This window comes from Clavelina lepadiformis, chromosome 7, assembly GCF_947623445.1.
Source record: "Clavelina lepadiformis chromosome 7, kaClaLepa1.1, whole genome shotgun sequence".
NCBI classification, from domain to species: domain Eukaryota; kingdom Metazoa; phylum Chordata; class Ascidiacea; order Aplousobranchia; family Clavelinidae; genus Clavelina; species Clavelina lepadiformis.
In genome coordinates, this window is record NC_135246.1 from 1,300,675 (window position 1) to 1,318,684 (window position 18,010).

Consider the following 18,010-nt stretch of genomic DNA (forward strand, 5'->3'; position numbering starts at 1 on the left):
AATTAAACATATAATACCTGAAGGAAACATGGATAACTTTCCATGTGATGATTGAAATACCTACAGTAAGTTGCTGTTAGTCATACTCCCAGATATCAAAGTATGGTGAAAACTTTGTTGAACGTTTAATTTGCTTCATTGTGTAAATGTTTTTTGTAAGAGCTACAATCTAGTACCCCCAATTAGAACACAAGACAAATGAGTGAACACAGACTGCGATTTTTGTATTATACATAGTGACTGTGAAGAGGTTTTTTGCAAGGCCATGAGCCCCTCACAATCATAAAAGTAAAAGTGGATATATCCAATGTCTATGTAATACATGCTTGCTCATAACTGCTCCAGCCAATCAGATCTTTCTGCCGCCGTCACGGATAATGCGTTCAAGAAAAAAGTGATTTGAAATGACTTTGAATACGATTTTGCGTCTCTACGATGTAGGCTGCTTGGCTTAGGCTACTTGGATGAGGCTTTTAACTTAGGTTCTGTGAAATTTTGTAGAACTTCACGTTTCTACTGGCAAAATCACAAGTACAAGCGGATATGAAATATCATAGCAGATACACATGTGGATGTTGAAATAGAAGTTAGTGAGAAGGTTGATGCTGGATATTTTGAACTAAATTGTCAATGTTTGGTTCCATGCTAGATGTTCATAGACGCAAACAATCAAGCAGGTGACGGTCAGTCAGATCACTTTTCAGCTTTTTTTCCACGTGTTTGATGCTCACAGGGATACGTACTTCCAAAAGTGCATACAAATTTTTTGCCAAATTGCTTAAAGTTGTAGTATTCCGCCACTGGCGGAGACTTATAAAAGTCAATGGGGTTTATCTTATTGAAATTTTGTACAAGAATGTCATCCTCCTGCAGTGAATTCAATTCAAGCAATTCGTTTCTACAGGCGAAGAACTTATTTCACAGGTACAGAGGAGTGAAAAGACGGTCGTATTACTTCTTAAGCTTCGAAATTGTGTAAATGGAGATAAAAATTCCTCACTCGATACTGCCACTCTTCGAACATAACTATCCAGGCTCTCATTACTGCCATCAAAGACACCTATTAAAGTGGGAAAACCTGTCAATTTTGTGTTCACGCAAGCTTTGTTCATAGAGTTGAAGATCTCGTTCAAGTGTACGAAGGTCTTTGAACAATTCACGCACCAAATGGTTTTTTCCTTGCAGCTGGACATTAAACTAATGCCAATGCTTCTAAAATATCATTTAGGAATGCATAGTTCATTAACTAAGCGGAATCAGTTAGCTGTGGCCCCTCCTTTCCTTTTAAGTTCATAAATATATTGATTCATATTTCAATAGCCAGAAGCGGTGAAACCTTGAGGCTCTGCTAAACCAACGGACTTCTGTGAAGTAAATAACATCCCTATGCTCGCTCTCAAGGGGACCCAAAACTCATGAAATTTTCTATGGTTTGTGGGCTTAACTTTCAGAAATTTTTCATATTATCTGACTCTAAATTATGCCTGCCACTAAAGCATTGCGTGAAAACAATAAACAAGTAATGAATTGTAATAACTAGGGCCCGCAAAAGTCAATAAAGTCAAAATTTTTTAAGGACCTCGTCTGACCACGAATCAAAGAATAAAGTTGTTTTCAGCACCTAGGGGATTGTTACTAAGAAGTTTATAGGTCAAAATAAAGTCAAAATTTTCAATAAAGTCAAAATTTGTCAAATTATGGCTTTTGACAAAGTTTTTGTGTTTCTTGAGAGTAATTTTTGTAAAAATCCTCGAGGAAGCATTGTAAATCAGGAACTGCGACACAATGAAACCATATTAACCCGTAAAAACAGAAAATAAGTCACAATGCTCACTTGGATCAGCAGTAACTTTTATCGCAAATTTTCCATTGTTGCGTATTTAAATAATTCTTATAAAACACTTCCTCTTCATAAACGTGGTCTTTTCGAAGATCAACAGTTTGGATTTTAGGAATAGCCTATTGACATTCTGTAATAGGCTACAAAAATGCCTAAGCAAGCTAAATCGTCTTCAGCAAAAGTTAGACAGATTTGTCGAGATTTTTCTGATTAATTGTTTAATCTGCTGTTTATTAGAGTTTACCATGCGGAGAAAATCGAGGCAAAGTGCCTTTTTCACAAGGACAAAATAACACAAGCTACCTAAATCTATCGCCAAAAAACACGACGCACCTTTTATAATCCATAAAACACCTTGACTTTTCGACAAAATATTACGTTTGGGTCTGAAATCGACAAAATATTATGTTTGGGTAACTGGAGAGGGAACTGTGGCCTCTACAAATAAGCAATTTCGTTAGGTCAAAATAAAGTCAAAATTTGATAAAAATAAAGTCAAAAAAAATTTTTTTTAGGTCAAAATAAAAATGGCCCTAGTAATAACGAATATATACAGCACTAACAATATCTTGTCGTATCAAAAAACGATTTGTCTCTATTTGCAGCACACAGGCTAATAAGTAATAACATTAGCCAAGAATGGGGCAGAATGATAGGCTACTTTTTAGCGCAAAAGTCACACACAAAATTGCCATGTCTAGGATAAGCAGATCAGTTTTCATGACACCACTTTTTGCACAAAGAACACTGGATCCAGTCTTCTTTCGGTGGATGTGAATACAATTCACTGCAAATCAGACATTCATAGCTTCCCGAAAATTGCAATTGCTTCTTGTTCCTTTTAAGGAAAGGTTTGCTTGAGGAAGGAGCTTTGCTCATTGAAAGTAAAATTTTCTTGAAAGGTGAACTGGTCAGGACCTGTCTAGACAACAACTAATGTCAATCTGTCACTCAAATAAATTAAACAGTACTTATCAATGTGTCACTCAGATCAGCGTGGTCCGCGAGCACCGACTTTTTGGCCCACGAACTGATAGTCAGCTTTGATAGTCGCTATTGTCGAGGAAGAACCTCGACCGCAGATGTCACATTGATCAGCCTAAATTTTATCAGCGAAATTTTGAACTATTCTAATTTCAGTTTTAATAAAAAAGAGAACTTTTTTCAGTTCTAGTTAAGTCGTATCACGGCTGTAAGTTGCCACGTTTTGAAGCCATTCTTTTCATCAACTTCTGTTTTGTTATACCCGGTTCATTCATACCCTGTACAAGAAAGGAAGTTTAATGATGTAACTGATAGGTCGAATTTTTCGTTGATGGCTTCTTCGTCAATTGTCAATTTGTATTGGACTCCGTCACTCCGGGTTGCGTTTTCGAGTCACAATTTATAACATCAATTTGTTGACAGACTGAATTGTAAGTAACACCAGTTGCCTTCAGAGCCTATAGTTGTTAATCAATCTCGGTCATTGGTTGCCTTGTCGGTTGTCGTTACCCATCTGTAGGCAATTTAAACTCAATTGTAAACACATCTCCTAAATTCCTGCTTCTTTGAAAGCACTTCCAGGGAAACATCGTTGGTTAAGGTGAAGTTATCAGCTGTGCAGGGGCAGATTCAGTGACAAGAATGTTCCTTGACTTCCAGCCGTTGGTTACCTTGACATTTAGGCTACTGACGAGGTTTGCCTGGTTTCAAGATCTGCGTTGGTTGTAGCGTCAGCTAGGCAAATAATAAGAAATTTACGCACGTTGTAACATGCGGTTGCAGGCAGTTTAATTTGTTGTTTGTCGGTGTTTTTATCTGCATCATTTTGTCAGGACTTGTGCTACGAAAAACCTACAATGCCAACAGTTATAGTGCCACAGAAATTGGCTCATAAACGGTCTATGAATTTGGAACAAGTCCAACGTTGTTCCCGTTCAACGTCATTGTATAAACGTTTGACGACGTAATAGTTTTGAAGGCAATGTCCAGCTACAAGCCTGGTGCAGTTTCAAACCACAAAAGTGGCCATCTACCGTTAATAGCATCACTCGTACAAGTTGGATACAGGTAGTCATTCCTGTTTGTTTAATCATTAAGTCTAAACTAGAAACTGACATTCCAGGCCCTGCCGATGCCATAGACAACCCAAACACTTTCCTTCTGTCTTTGTTGGTGAAGGTCCTGGCCAACACAATCATCTCACCATGTTACGTGATGATCTTATACCATGTACAGCGATCGATACAAGTAAGATGAGAATCAGCTTAGTGAGATAAACATGATAACGGCCATTTTTATATGACCTTAAAAAATCAATAATATGACTTTATTTTTTAGAAAATATGACTTTATGTGAAAATCGTGTATTTTTACATGCGAACAACGTCACTCACGGAACTAAAGAGTAAAACATACGCAACATAACAGTAATACACATCCATTTTTATTTTAAATCACTGTTGTAGTACAGTTTCATGTAGTGTGGAATGTTAGAGTCTTTGAAGTTACGATTTGGACGTAAAAATGACTTTAGTAAGGAAAATGAGCGCTCCACAGACGCTGATGTGGGTTGACACTTCTGCAGTTTTGCATAAAGCGCTGGTGAAATGTCTTGTCTTTGTAGCTCCATAATTTGTTTCACATCGTTTTTGTTCAATCGCTTCTTAATGTAATTTTTGAGCTCAAGCGGATCTTTTCCGAAATCATGGGCCTCTTTGATGGTGTACGTACAACTTTCCATTTTGAGTATTAAGTTTGAAATATTGTTGTAGTGGAGGCATATTTCTGTTAACTGACTAGTCAACTTTGGATCGTTGACTGTAACCGTCTGTGACTGTAAGTGTTATGTAGGCTAATCCTACAGTTTGCCTTCGTTCAATCAGAAATTGCCTTACTTTCTTAGTGCTTAATTGCTTCACCGCTTAAATTGGTACTTTTTATTTAAAGTATACAACCATATGACTTTATAACTCAAAAATATGACTATATAACTTAAAAAGCTGATTTATGACCTAACCAGGAAAATATGACTTTATATGACTTCATAACATTCTTAATATACCTCATAGGGATGCGGTTTTTGCGTTAAAATTGATTTCACGACTTACTGATGCATAGAAAAAAATATGACTTGAATTACTTTAAATGGCCAGTCAGTGATTACTCGCAAAATCCTCCATAGGGCTCTCTGAAATTTTGCATGTCAATCTAGTATTCTTTGAACTCCCATTCCATAAAATGCCATTAAAAACTATGATTCAAACGTTTTTTACATAGGCGCAAAAAACTAGAATTTTTGGTCTAATAAAACCAATTTTAGCTACGTTCATGCTAATTTTTAGCCTAATTCTGCACGCGATCTGAGACATTGAAGCGCGCCTACTGCTAGGGTAATTCCCAGGCTTGAAGAAAACTCCAACCATGCTGCAATCTGATTGGCCTAAAAAGGTTTTTAAAGCCCTTCGTAGGAGTACAATAAATTCATAGAGATCTTAGTTTTAGGTGTTTGACTGCTCCTGAAATGTCAATTACCACAAATTTCAAAACACATCTATAAAGTTTGAAAGGAAAAAAATAACCCACACCGGCTTGTTGGTCTAGGCTAGGGGGTATGATTCTTGCTTCGGGTGGAAGAGGTCTCGGGTTCAATTCCCGGACCAGCACTATAAAGAATAACTGTTTTTGAAACTTCATACCACATAGGAAAACGTTCTTTCATATATTATGAAGTGAAATGTCAATTACCTCAAATTTCAAAACATTCTATAAAGTTTGAAAGGAAAAGTCTAACCCTCAGCGGCGCGTTGGTCTAGGGCAGGGGTGGCCAGACCTGCTTCATGCTCGAGCCGCATATAACATATTCCAGTTTTAAAAGAGCCACAACACAAACACAACAAAAAACACGAATTTATTCACTCACAAAGAAGTGTAGCTATTGATTAACATTAGTGCTGCGTGGTGATACTATGAGTCTCCAACTGGGCTTCACCAACTCTTTTTGCAATTATTATTATAACCGTAACCAAGACTTAAAACTAGGTCAGCCCTGACGTACAGCTTCAATCTGACAGTTTACTTAACTGCAGTGTACAAGTTAGCACACTTCTGTACAATAATGTACTTTTTGGAGTGTAATTTGATTATTGCTAACAATGAGTCCATTGTTAATACGTGTGATAGAACGCATTGTTTCATAATCTGATGAAACAACTCGTCTAGACCGGGAAAATTGCATGTCTAATTCAACAATGCTAATTCATTAAAGAGCCGCAATCAAAGGCTCAAAGAGCCACATGCGGCTCGAGAGCCGCAGTTTGGCCACCCCTGGTCTAGGGGTATGATTCTTGCTTCGGGTGCAAGAGGTCCCGGGTTCAATTCCCGGACGAGCCCTGCAAAGAAGATTATTTTGAATTTATACCAAATATCAAAAAGTTTTATTCATGTAATATGAAGCAAATAAATGAAACTTCATCGGCTCGTTGGTCTAGGGGTATGATTCTTGCTTAGGGTGCAAGAGGTCCCGGGTTCAATTCCCGGACGAGCCCTATGAAGAAGAACTTTTTTTTGTCACTTCATGCCAGATATCACAAAGTTATTTCATATCAAATGAAGTGAAGGAGCCGTCAAACAACAAAAAATGCCATAAAATTTTTGTTTGTTTTATTGTACAGTATATTTCTTAGAGACTGATTACTCGAAAAATCATCCATAGGGCTCTCTGAGATTTTGCATTTCAATCTAGTATTCTTTGAACTCCCATTCCATAAAATGTCATTAAAAAAACTATGATTCAAACTTTTTTTACATAGGCGCAAAAAACTAGAATTTTTGGTCTAATAAAACCAATTTTAGCTACGTTCATGCTAATTTTTAGCCTAATTCTGCACGCGATCTGAGACATTGAAGCGCGCCTACTGCTAGGGTAATTCCCAGGCTTGAAGAAAACTCCAACCATGCTGCAATCTGATTGGCCTAAAAAGGTTTTTAAAGCCCTACGTAGGAGTACAATAAATTCATAGAGATCTTAGTTTTAGGTGTTTTACTGCTCCTGAAATGTCAATTACCACAAATTTCAAAACATTCTATAAAGTTTGAAAGGAAAAGCATAACCCTCAGCGGCGCGTTTGTCTAGGGGTATGATTCTTGCTTTGGGTGCAAGAGGTCCCGGGTTCAATTCGCGGACGAGCCCTATAAAGAATAACTGTTTTTGAAACTTCATACCACATAGGAAAACGTTCTTTCATATATTATGAAGTGAAATGTCAATTACCTCAAATTTCAAAACATTCTATAAAGTTTGAAAGGAAAAGTCTAACCCTCAGCGGCGCGTTGGTCTAGGGCAGGGGTGGCCAGACCTGCTTCATGCTCGAGCCGCATATAACATATTCCAGTTTTAAAAGAGCCACAACACAAACACAACAAAAAACACGAATTTATTCACTCACAAAGAAGTGTAGCTATTGATTAACATTAGTGCTGCGTGGTGATACTATGAGTCTCCAACTGGGCTTCACCAACTCTTTTTGCAATTATTATTATAACCGTAACCAAGACTTAAAACTAGGTCAGCCCTGACGTACAGCTTCAATCTGACAGTTTACTTAACTGCAGTGTACAAGTTAGCACACTTCTGTACAATAATGTACTTTTTGGAGTGTAATTTGATTATTGCTAACAATGAGTCCATTGTTAATACGTGTGATAGAACGCATTGTTTCATAATCTGATGAAACAACTCGTCTAGACCGGGAAAATTGCATGTCTAATTCAACAATGCTAATTCATTAAAGAGCCGCAATCAAAGGCTCAAAGCCTTTTTGTATATTGGGCCGCATTGTCACCTGAAATAAGTCAATGGGCCGAAAAACCTATTAAATTTCAAGAAAAATGGGAATACTATACTATTACTGCGTCCTTAATGGCCGACTGCTACATTTTAATTAGGCCAAGATTCAAAGTTCAAAATATTAGTTTTGGAGTGAAAATGACTAGCGGGCCGCACAAAAATCTCAGGCGTCCGCATGCTGGACATCCCTGGTCTAGGGGTATGATTCTTGCTTAGGTTGCAAGTCTCGGACGAGCCCTATACAGAAGAAGTTTCGGAATTTTATACTAAATATCATAAACATTTATTCGTATAATATGAAGCAAAAAGATGCAACTTCACCGGCTCGTTGGTCTAGGGGTATGATTCTTACTTTGGGTGCAAGAGGTCCCGGGTTCAATTCCCGGACGAGCCCTATAAAGAAGATTATTTTGAATTTATACCAAATATCAAAAAGTTTTATTCATGTAATATGAAGCAAATAAATGAAACTTCATCGGCTCGTTGGTCTAGGGGTATGATTCTTGCTTCGGGTGCAAGAGGTCCCGGGTTCAATTCCCGGACGAGCCCTATAAAGAAGATTTTTTTGAATTTATACCAAATATCAAAAAGTTTTATTCATGTAATATGAAGAAAATAAATGAAACTTCATCGGCTCGTTGGTCTAGGGCAGAGGTCGGCAACCTTTAGCATTAAAAGAGCCAATGTTCCCAAGTTTATTTAAATTAAGACCTATTCGGAGCCATAACATGTAACTGTCGAGTTGGCCACTAAAACAAAAGGTAATTATAGCCTACACTTCATGCAGAATTTCTTAAAATTTTTGCTTTGTACATGCGAATATTCTGTAATTTCAACAAACAAAACCCGACTATTAAACACAACACTTTCAAAGAATCATTTATTCCACCCAGCTAATGCGATATTTGCTTCTGAATTTCACTGCACAGCACATCTACATTAGCTTGATAAGATGACACTTTGAGTTTCATCTGGGACTGCAAGCTCTCATCTGTTAGGCGTGAGCGTTGTTCATTTTTTAAGTAATTCATGACCGAAAAGATTTGTTCGCATAAATATGTTGATCCAAATATCGACAGAACTCCAAATGCATATTTTTTCATGTTCATGTACGAGTCAGGTATGGCATTCCACGTATCGAACACGAGCTTGTCTGGTTTTTGAAGCTTTTCAAGGTCACTCCATTTGTGGTTTTGACGAAGCGTGGCCTTCTGGCGAGCAAGATCTTCAAGGTCAGCTCTCAAGCTTCGGAACTTAGATACCCACACATCCTTGTCAGCTATGTCGGCCAGTTCAAGCTCAAGAGTAGCTTGACTTACAGCTGTGAATGCAGTCATATTCAGCAGTAATGGATCGATTTCCAGAGGTGTAATAGGGAAGGATAACGTATCTTTTTCCTTCCTGAAATCACAGAATCGTTGTTGAAACACAGTTTGCATATCGATGATAGCTTGCTGAAAGTAAACAAAATTTAACTGGTTGTGTGCTTCTTTGAACTCTTTTAGAAAGGGAAAGTGAAGTAGTGTACCTCTCTGTACATCTCTGGCAAACACTGTCATCTTGCGCTCAAAAGCCAAAACCGCCCCCAGCATCTGCAGGGTTGTGCTACCTTTTCCTTGCAGGCTTTTGTTCAACGTGTTGAGGTGCGATGTCATATCCACCATAAAATGCAACTTTTCTACCCAATCTGGCTGATCCAATTCAGGAAAAGAGAGCCCTTTGATTTTTAAAAACGTTTTTACGTGTTCCAAACTCACAGCAAATCTTTTCAGTACCTCCCCTCGGGACAACCATCGAACTTTGTTGTGTAGACGCAGATCTGGATATGTGCTATCAAGTTCATCTAATAATGAACGAAACTGTCGGTGGTTTAATCCTTGTGCAATTATTTTATTTACTACTCGAATGACGAGATTCATCATTTCATTGCACTCCCGGGGAAATGTTTGAGCGCACAATGCCTCCTGATGTAACATACAGTGAAACGTCAACAGATTTCTATCCAATGACTTCTGAAGTAAACTCACAAACCCCTGCTGCGTTCCTACCATATTTGGTGCTCCATCAGTAGCGACCGAAACCAAGTGAGTTGTGTTTATTTCATTTGTTTTGAGACAGTCTAAAACTGCCCCACAGATGTCTTCACCTCGCGTCTGGCCTTTTAGTGGTATTATTTCAATCAATTCTTCCTTTAATCCAGTAGAATTTACGTATCTGCAAAACAGGGATATTTGCTCAACATCACTGATATCTTTTGAACCATCACAAGCAATAGAGTATCCTGGGGCTGAATTGATATCCGAAATTTGTTGAGAACTGATGTTGGCTGCCATTCTAATAGTTCTGTCTTTGACAGTTTTTGCTGAGAGGGGCATGTCTTTGATTTTCTGAATGATTTTATTCTTGTTTTTAAAGTCTGAGAATAGATGTTCTGATATTTTGATATATGTCTCTTTTAAATATTCTCCATCTGTAAATGGCTTTCCATGACAGGCTATCTCTCGAGCCGCTATAAAACTCGCAGAAGTGCTTGATGTGGATGAGTTCATCCACTTACTGAAAAAAGTTTTGCTTTGATTGGCTCTCCGCCGCAGTTCTAAAACTGCTTTTTTTCGCTGATCTCCAGCAGGATATTTTTCTGCAAAGACATTGTGCTTATTCAGAAAATGTCTTTCAACGTTTGATTTTTTGTTGTTTGCTAATTCCTCATCACCTAACAAACATACCGGCAAGCCAGTTTTGCTAGCAATGAAAGCAAATGAATCTGTCCATGAGGGGTTGAACATTCTTTTTTCGTCCGCAACTTTTCTCTTCTTACACTTTTCCATTGTTAATTAATTATTAATCGATACAAGACTATACTGTTTTGTTGTAATATCGCTTCTACACTCTTTATTACCTAAAAGATTTTCAATTAGATGCTGCTCTAGACTACGGAAACTAGGCTTACTATTAAAGATAACTCTGGTATAGCCTACTGGCAATAATTTGGCAAATTTGCAAAAGTTACTGATAAATAACTAATGGCGATTTACATATTTAACAAAGAGTATCTGACACTTTTAAACTGTTTACAAAATGCTACAGGCTACTACTACACACTGCATCGTGACACTGCCAGGTATAAGATAATGCTAACATTAATTGTGCGGTAAACACGTAACAATATGCTCTTTATCGTTTCACAGAGGGGGGCGGGCAAATCAGAATCTGTCCGCATACATGCATTGTAAGCCGTGATGAGCCGCCATTATTCCAAACAGTCCTGAAGGGTTTTTTCCTTAGCAAGATAAAAGCATTAAATCTTAATGAAAAAACATACAAAACGGATTTGTAAGTCATAATTTTCAACAAAACTAGTTTAAACTATAGAGTCGTTATTAATTTACAACAAATTTTTTTGTATTGCCCAAGCTCGCAGTGTTTAAAGTCACGGGAGCCCGAGCAGAGGGCTGAAAGAGCCGCATGCGGCTCCGGAGCCGCAGGTTGCCGACCTCTGGTCTAGGGGTATGATTCTTGCTTAGGGTGCAAGAGGTCCCGGGTTCAATTCCCGGACGAGCCCTATAAAGAAGATTATTTTGAATTTATACCAAATATCAAAAAGTTTTATTCATGTAATATGAAGCAAATAAATGAAACTTCATCGGCTCGTTGGTCTAGGGGTATGATTCTTGCTTCGGGTGCAAGAGGTCCCGGGTTCAATTCCCGGACGAGCCCTGCAAAGAAGATTATTTTGAATTTATACCAAATATCAAAAAGTTTTATTCATGTAATATGAAGCAAATAAATGAAACTTCATCGGCTCGTTGGTCTAGGGGTATGATTCTTGCTTAGGGTGCAAGAGGTCCCGGGTTCAATTCCCGGACGAGCCCTATGAAGAAGAACTTTTTTTTGTCACTTCATGCCAGATATCACTAAGTTATTTCATATCAAATGAAGTGAAGGAGCCGTCAAACAACAAAAAATGCCATAAAATTTTTGTTTGTTTTATTGTACAGTATATTTCTTAGAGACTGATTACTCGAAAAATCATCCATAGGGCTCTCTGAGATTTTGCATTTCAATCTAGTATTCTTTGAACTCCCATTCCATAAAATGCCATTAAAAAAACTATGATTCAAACTTTTTTTACATAGGCGCAAAAAACTAGAATTTTTGGTCTAATAAAACCAATTTTAGCTACGTTCATGCTAATTTTTAGCCTAATTCTGCACGCGATCTGAGACATTGAAGCGCGCCTACTGCTAGGGTAATTCCCAGGCTTGAAGAAAACTCCAACCATGCTGCAATCTGATTGGCCTAAAAAGGTTTTTAAAGCCCTACGTAGGAGTACAATAAATTCATAGAGATCTTAGTTTTAGGTGATTGACTGCTCCTGAAATGTCAATTACCACAAATTTCAAAACATTCTATAAAGTTTGAAAGGAAAAAAATAACCCACACCGGCTTGTTGGTCTAGGCTAGGGGGTATGATTCTTGCTTCGGGTGGAAGAGGTCTCGGGTTCAATTCCCGCACCAGCACTATAAAGAATAACTGTTTTTGAAACTTCATACCACATAGGAAAACGTTCTTTCATATATTATGAAGTGAAATATCAATTACCTCAAATTTCAAAACATTCTATAAAGTTTGAAAGGAAAAGCATAACCCTCAGCGGCGCGTTTGTCTAGGGGTATGATTCTTGCTTTGGGTGCAAGAGGTCCCGGGTTCAATTCCCGGACGAGCCCTATAAAGAAGATTATTTTGAATTTATACCAAATATCGAAAAGTTTTATGCTTATAATATGAAGCAAATAAATGAAACTTCATCGGCTCGTTGGTCTAGGGGTATGATTCTTGCTTTGGGTGCAAGAGGACCCGGGTTCAATTCCCGGACGAGCCCTATAAAGAAGATTATTTTGAATTTATACCAAATATCAAAAAGTTTCATTCATGTAATATGAAGCAAATAAATGAAACTTCTTTCGTACTTCGTACTTTCATATAATATGAAGTGAAATGTCAAATACATCAAATGTCAAAATATTCTATAAAATATGAAGGTAAAAGACTTAACCTCTGCCGCTCGTTGGTCTAGGACAGGGATGTCCAGCCTTTTATTATATTGGTCACCTGAAATAAGTCAATGGGCCGCAGAACCTATTAAATTTCAAGAAAAATAGGTATATTATACTATTACTGCGCCCCTAATAACCGACTGGTACATTTTATTTAGGCCAAGATTCAAAGTTCAAAATACTATTTTTGGAGTGAAAATGACTAGCGGGCCGGACAAAAATCTCAGGCGGGCCGCATGTTGGACATCCCTGGTCTAGGGGTATGATTCTTGCTTAGGTTGCAAGTCCCGGACGAGCCCTATAAAGAAGAAGTTTTGGAATTTGGTCTAAATATTATAAACATTTATTCTTATAATATGAAGCAAAAAGATGCAACTTCACCGGCTCGTTGGTCTAGGGGTATGATTCTTGCTTTGCGTGCAAGAGGTCCCGGGTTCAAATCCCGGACGATCCCTATAAAGAAGATTATTTTGAATTTATACCAAATATCAAAAAGTTATATTCATATAATATGAAGCAGATAAATGAAACTTTATCGGCTCGTTGGTCTAGGGGTATGATTCTTGCTTAGGGTGCAAGAGGTCCCGGGTTCAATTCCCGGACGAGCCCTATATAGAAGAATATTTTGAATTTATACCAAATATCAATTATATTGGGCCGCATTGTCACCTGAAATAAGTCAATGGGCCGCAGAACCTATTAAATTTCAAGAAAATTAGGTGTATTATACTATTACTGCGCCCCTAATAACCGACTGGTACATTTTATTTAGGCCAAGATTCAAAGTTCAAAATACTATTTTTGGAGTGAAAATGACTAGCGGGCCGGACAAAAATCTCAGGCGGGCCGCATGTTGGACATCCCTGGTCTAGGGGTATGATTCTTGCTTAGGTTGCAAGTCCCGGACGAGCCCTATAGAGAAGAAGTTTTGGAATTTGGACTAAATATCATAAACATTTATTCTTATAATATGAAGCAAAAAGATGCAACTTCACCGGCTCGTTGGTCTAGGGGCATGATTCTTGCTTTGGGTGCAAGAGGTCCCGGGTTCAATTCCCGGACGAGCCCTATAAAGTAAATTATTTTGAATTTATACCAAATATCTAAAAGTTATATTCATATAATATGAAGCAGATAAATGAAACTTTATAGGCTCGTTGGTCTAGGGGTATGATTCTTGCTTAGGGTGCAAGAGGTCCCGGGTTCAATTCCCGGACGAGCCCTATAAAGAAGATTATTTTGAATTTATACCAAATATCAAAAAGTTTCATTCATGTAATATGAATCAAATAAATGAAACTTCTTTCGTACTTCGTACTTCCATATAATATGAAGTGAAATGTCAAATACATCAAATGTCAAAATAATCTATACAGTATGAAGGGAAAAGACTTAACCTCTGCCGCTCGTTGGTCTAGGACAGTGATGTCCAGCCTTTTATTATATTGGTCACCTGAAATAAGTCAATGGGCCGCAGAACCTATTAAATTTCAAGAAATTTAGGTATATTATACTATTACTGCACCCCTAATAACCGACTGGTACATTTTATTTAGGCCAAGATTCAAAGTTCAAAATACTATTTTTGGAGTGAAAATGACTAGCGGGCCGGACAAAAATCTCAGGCGGGCCGCATGTTGGACATCCCTGGTCTAGGGGTATGATTCTTGCTTAGGTTGCAAGTCCCGGACGAGCCCTATAAAGAAGAAATTTTGGAATTTGGACTAAATATCATAAACATTTATTCTTATAATATGAAGCAAAAAGATGTAACTTCACCGGCTCGTTGGTCTAGAGGTATGATTCTTGCTTTGGGTGCAAGAGGTCCCGGGTTCAATTCCCGGACGAGCCCTATAAAGAAGATTATTTTGAATTTATACCAAATATCAATTATATTGGGACGCATTGTCACCTGAAATAAGTCAATGGGCCGCAGAATATATTAAATTTCAAGAAAATTAGGTGTATTATACTATTACTGCGCCCCTAATAACCGACTGGTACATTTTATTTAGGCCAAGATTCAAAGTTCAAAATACTATTTTTGGGGTGAAAATGACTAGCGGGCCGGACAAAAATCTCAGGCGGGCCGCATGTTGGACATCCCTGGTCTAGGGGTATGATTCTTGCTTAGGTTGCAAGTCCCGGACGAGCCCTATAAAGAAGAAATTTTGGAATTTGGACTAAATATCATAAACATTTATTCTTATAATATGAAGCAAAAAGATGCAACTTCACCGGCTCGTTGGTCTAGGGGTATGATTCTTGCTTTGGGTGCAAGAGGTCCCGTGTTCAATTCCCGGACGAGCCCTATAAAGAAGATTATTTTGAATTTATACCAAATATCAAAAAGTTTTATGGTTATAATATGAAGCAAATAAATCAAACTTCATCGGCTCGTTGGTCTAGGGGTATGATTCTTGCTTTGGGTGCAAGAGGTTCCGGGTTCAATTCCCGGACGAGCCCTATACAGAAGATTATTTTGAATTTATACCAAATATCAAAAAGTTTCATTCATATAATATGAAGCAAATAAATGAAACTTCTTTCGTACTTCGTACTTTCATATAATATGAAGTGAAATGTCAAATACATCAAATGTCAAAATATTCTATACAGTATGAAGGGAAAAGACTTAACCTCTGCTGCTCGTTGGTCTAGGACAGTGATGTCCAGCCTTTTATTATATTGGTCACCTGAAATAAGTCAATGGGCCGCAGAACCTATTAAATTTCAAGAAATTTAGGTATATTATACTATTACTGCACCCCTAATAACCGACTGGTACATTTTATTTAGGCCAAGATTCAAAGTTCAAAATACTATTTTTGGAGTGAAAATGACTAGCGGGCCGGACAAAAATCTCAGGCGGGTCGCATGTTGGACATCCCTGGTCTAGGGGTATGATTCTTGCTTAGGTTGCAAGTACCGGACGAGCCCTATAAAGAAGAAATTTTGGAATTTGGACTAAATATCATAAACATTTATTCTTATAATATGAAGCAAAAAGATGCAACTTCACCGGCTCGTTGGTCTAGGGGTATGATTCTTGCTTTGGGTGCAAGAGGTCCCGGGTTCAATTCCCGGACGAGCCCTATAAAGAAGATTATTTTGAATTTATACCAAATATTAGAAAGTTTTATGGTTATAATATGAAGCAAATAAATGAAACTTCATCGGCTCGTTGGTCTAGGGGTATGATTCTTGCTTTGGGTGCAAGAGGACCCGGGTTCAATTCCCGGACGAGCCCTATAAAGAAGATTATTTTGAATTTATACCAAATATCAAAAAGTTTCATTCATGTAATATGAAGCAGATAAATGAAACTTTATCGGCTCGTTGGTCTAGGGGTATGATTCTTGCTTAGGGTGCAAGAGGTCCCGGGTTCAATTCCCGGACGAGCCCTATAAAGAAGAATATTTTGAATTTATACCAAATATCAAAAAGTTATATTCATATAATATGAAGCAGATAAATGAAACTTTATCGGCTCGTTGGTCTAGGGGTATGATTCTTGCTTAGGGTGCAAGAGGTCCCGGGTTCAATTCCTGGACGAGCCCTATAAAGAAGAATATTTTGAATTTATACCAAATATCAATTATATTGGGCCGCATTGTCACCTGAAATAAGTCAATGGGCCGCAGAACCTATTAAATTTCAAGAAAAATAGGTATATTATACTATTACTGCGCCCCTAATAACCGACTGGTACATTTTATTTAGGCCAAGATTCAAAGTTCAAAATACTATTTTTGGGGTGAAAATGACTAGCGGGCCGGACAAAAATCTCAGGCGGGCCGCATGTTGGACATCCCTGGTCTAGGGGTATGATTCTTGCTTAGGTTGCAAGTCCCGGACGAGCCCTATAAAGAAGAAATTTTGGAATTTGGACTAAATATCATAAACATTTATTCTTATAATATGAAGCAAAAAGATGCAACTTCACCGGCTCGTTGGTCTAGGGGTATGATTCTTGCTTTGGGTGCAAGAGGTCCCGTGTTCAATTCCCGGACGAGCCCTATAAAGAAGATTATTTTGAATTTATACCAAATATCAAAAAGTTTTATGGTTATAATATGAAGCAAATAAATCAAACTTCATCGGCTCGTTGGTCTAGGGGTATGATTCTTGCTTTGGGTGCAAGAGGTTCCGGGTTCAATTCCCGGACGAGCCCTATACAGAAGATTATTTTGAATTTATACCAAATATCAAAAAGTTTCATTCATATAATATGAAGCAAATAAATGAAACTTCTTTCGTACTTCGTACTTTCATATAATATGAAGTGAAATGTCAAATACATCAAATGTCAAAATATTCTATACAGTATGAAGGGAAAAGACTTAACCTCTGCTGCTCGTTGGTCTAGGACAGTGATGTCCAGCCTTTTATTATATTGGTCACCTGAAATAAGTCAATGGGCCGCAGAACCTATTAAATTTCAAGAAATTTAGGTATATTATACTATTACTGCACCCCTAATAACCGACTGGTACATTTTATTTAGGCCAAGATTCAAAGTTCAAAATACTATTTTTGGAGTGAAAATGACTAGCGGGCCGGACAAAAATCTCAGGCGGGTCGCATGTTGGACATCCCTGGTCTAGGGGTATGATTCTTGCTTAGGTTGCAAGTACCGGACGAGCCCTATAAAGAAGAAATTTTGGAATTTGGACTAAATATCATAAACATTTATTCTTATAATATGAAGCAAAAAGATGCAACTTCACCGGCTCGTTGGTCTAGGGGTATGATTCTTGCTTTGGGTGCAAGAGGTCCCGGGTTCAATTCCCGGACGAGCCCTATAAAGAAGATTATTTTGAATTTATACCAAATATTAGAAAGTTTTATGGTTATAATATGAAGCAAATAAATGAAACTTCATCGGCTCGTTGGTCTAGGGGTATGATTCTTGCTTTGGGTGCAAGAGGACCCGGGTTCAATTCCCGGACGAGCCCTATAAAGAAGATTATTTTGAATTTATACCAAATATCAAAAAGTTTCATTCATGTAATATGAAGCAGATAAATGAAACTTTATCGGCTCGTTGGTCTAGGGGTATGATTCTTGCTTAGGGTGCAAGAGGTCCCGGGTTCAATTCCCGGACGAGCCCTATAAAGAAGAATATTTTGAATTTATACCAAATATCAAAAAGTTATATTCATATAATATGAAGCAGATAAATGAAACTTTATCGGCTCGTTGGTCTAGGGGTATGATTCTTGCTTAGGGTGCAAGAGGTCCCGGGTTCAATTCCTGGACGAGCCCTATAAAGAAGAATA

General features: G+C 37.8%; 1 protein-coding gene and 19 non-coding genes across 20 annotated transcripts; 19 read left to right on the forward strand and 1 right to left on the reverse strand.

Moving 5' to 3' along the window:
* Positions 1 to 6,297: 6,297 nt before the first annotated feature.
* Positions 6,298 to 6,369, forward strand: Trnap-agg (transfer RNA proline (anticodon AGG)). Its single transcript has one exon. It is a non-coding gene; the product is annotated as a tRNA-Pro (tRNA).
* Positions 6,370 to 8,147: 1,778 nt separating this feature from the next.
* Positions 8,148 to 8,219, forward strand: Trnap-cgg (transfer RNA proline (anticodon CGG)). The gene has a single exon. It is a non-coding gene; the product is annotated as a tRNA-Pro (tRNA).
* A 344-nt stretch (positions 8,220 to 8,563) lies between these two features.
* On the reverse strand, positions 8,564 to 10,498 carry LOC143465174 (general transcription factor II-I repeat domain-containing protein 2-like). The gene has a single exon (XM_076963355.1). The coding sequence runs from the start codon at positions 10,496 to 10,498 to the stop codon at positions 8,564 to 8,566; it is 1,935 nt and encodes a 644-aa protein (XP_076819470.1).
* Positions 10,499 to 11,315: 817 nt separating this feature from the next.
* On the forward strand, positions 11,316 to 11,387 carry Trnap-cgg (transfer RNA proline (anticodon CGG)). Its single transcript has one exon. It is a non-coding gene; the product is annotated as a tRNA-Pro (tRNA).
* Positions 11,388 to 11,470: 83 nt separating this feature from the next.
* Positions 11,471 to 11,542, forward strand: Trnap-agg (transfer RNA proline (anticodon AGG)). Its single transcript has one exon. It is a non-coding gene; the product is annotated as a tRNA-Pro (tRNA).
* Positions 11,543 to 12,481: 939 nt separating this feature from the next.
* Positions 12,482 to 12,553, forward strand: Trnap-ugg (transfer RNA proline (anticodon UGG)). The gene has a single exon. It is a non-coding gene; the product is annotated as a tRNA-Pro (tRNA).
* Positions 12,554 to 13,110: 557 nt separating this feature from the next.
* Positions 13,111 to 13,182, forward strand: Trnaa-ugc (transfer RNA alanine (anticodon UGC)). Its single transcript has one exon. It is a non-coding gene; the product is annotated as a tRNA-Ala (tRNA).
* An 83-nt stretch (positions 13,183 to 13,265) lies between these two features.
* On the forward strand, positions 13,266 to 13,337 carry Trnap-agg (transfer RNA proline (anticodon AGG)). Its single transcript has one exon. It is a non-coding gene; the product is annotated as a tRNA-Pro (tRNA).
* Positions 13,338 to 13,879: 542 nt separating this feature from the next.
* Trnap-agg (transfer RNA proline (anticodon AGG)) lies at positions 13,880 to 13,951 on the forward strand. Its single transcript has one exon. It is a non-coding gene; the product is annotated as a tRNA-Pro (tRNA).
* Positions 13,952 to 14,508: 557 nt separating this feature from the next.
* On the forward strand, positions 14,509 to 14,580 carry Trnap-ugg (transfer RNA proline (anticodon UGG)). Its single transcript has one exon. It is a non-coding gene; the product is annotated as a tRNA-Pro (tRNA).
* A 542-nt stretch (positions 14,581 to 15,122) lies between these two features.
* Positions 15,123 to 15,194, forward strand: Trnap-ugg (transfer RNA proline (anticodon UGG)). The gene has a single exon. It is a non-coding gene; the product is annotated as a tRNA-Pro (tRNA).
* A 557-nt stretch (positions 15,195 to 15,751) lies between these two features.
* Positions 15,752 to 15,823, forward strand: Trnap-ugg (transfer RNA proline (anticodon UGG)). The gene has a single exon. It is a non-coding gene; the product is annotated as a tRNA-Pro (tRNA).
* An 83-nt stretch (positions 15,824 to 15,906) lies between these two features.
* Trnap-ugg (transfer RNA proline (anticodon UGG)) lies at positions 15,907 to 15,978 on the forward strand. Its single transcript has one exon. It is a non-coding gene; the product is annotated as a tRNA-Pro (tRNA).
* An 83-nt stretch (positions 15,979 to 16,061) lies between these two features.
* Trnap-agg (transfer RNA proline (anticodon AGG)) lies at positions 16,062 to 16,133 on the forward strand. The gene has a single exon. It is a non-coding gene; the product is annotated as a tRNA-Pro (tRNA).
* Positions 16,134 to 16,216: 83 nt separating this feature from the next.
* Positions 16,217 to 16,288, forward strand: Trnap-agg (transfer RNA proline (anticodon AGG)). The gene has a single exon. It is a non-coding gene; the product is annotated as a tRNA-Pro (tRNA).
* Positions 16,289 to 16,830: 542 nt separating this feature from the next.
* Trnap-ugg (transfer RNA proline (anticodon UGG)) lies at positions 16,831 to 16,902 on the forward strand. The gene has a single exon. It is a non-coding gene; the product is annotated as a tRNA-Pro (tRNA).
* Positions 16,903 to 17,459: 557 nt separating this feature from the next.
* Positions 17,460 to 17,531, forward strand: Trnap-ugg (transfer RNA proline (anticodon UGG)). The gene has a single exon. It is a non-coding gene; the product is annotated as a tRNA-Pro (tRNA).
* Positions 17,532 to 17,614: 83 nt separating this feature from the next.
* Positions 17,615 to 17,686, forward strand: Trnap-ugg (transfer RNA proline (anticodon UGG)). Its single transcript has one exon. It is a non-coding gene; the product is annotated as a tRNA-Pro (tRNA).
* Positions 17,687 to 17,769: 83 nt separating this feature from the next.
* Trnap-agg (transfer RNA proline (anticodon AGG)) lies at positions 17,770 to 17,841 on the forward strand. The gene has a single exon. It is a non-coding gene; the product is annotated as a tRNA-Pro (tRNA).
* Positions 17,842 to 17,924: 83 nt separating this feature from the next.
* Trnap-agg (transfer RNA proline (anticodon AGG)) lies at positions 17,925 to 17,996 on the forward strand. The gene has a single exon. It is a non-coding gene; the product is annotated as a tRNA-Pro (tRNA).
* Positions 17,997 to 18,010: the final 14 nt, after the last annotated feature.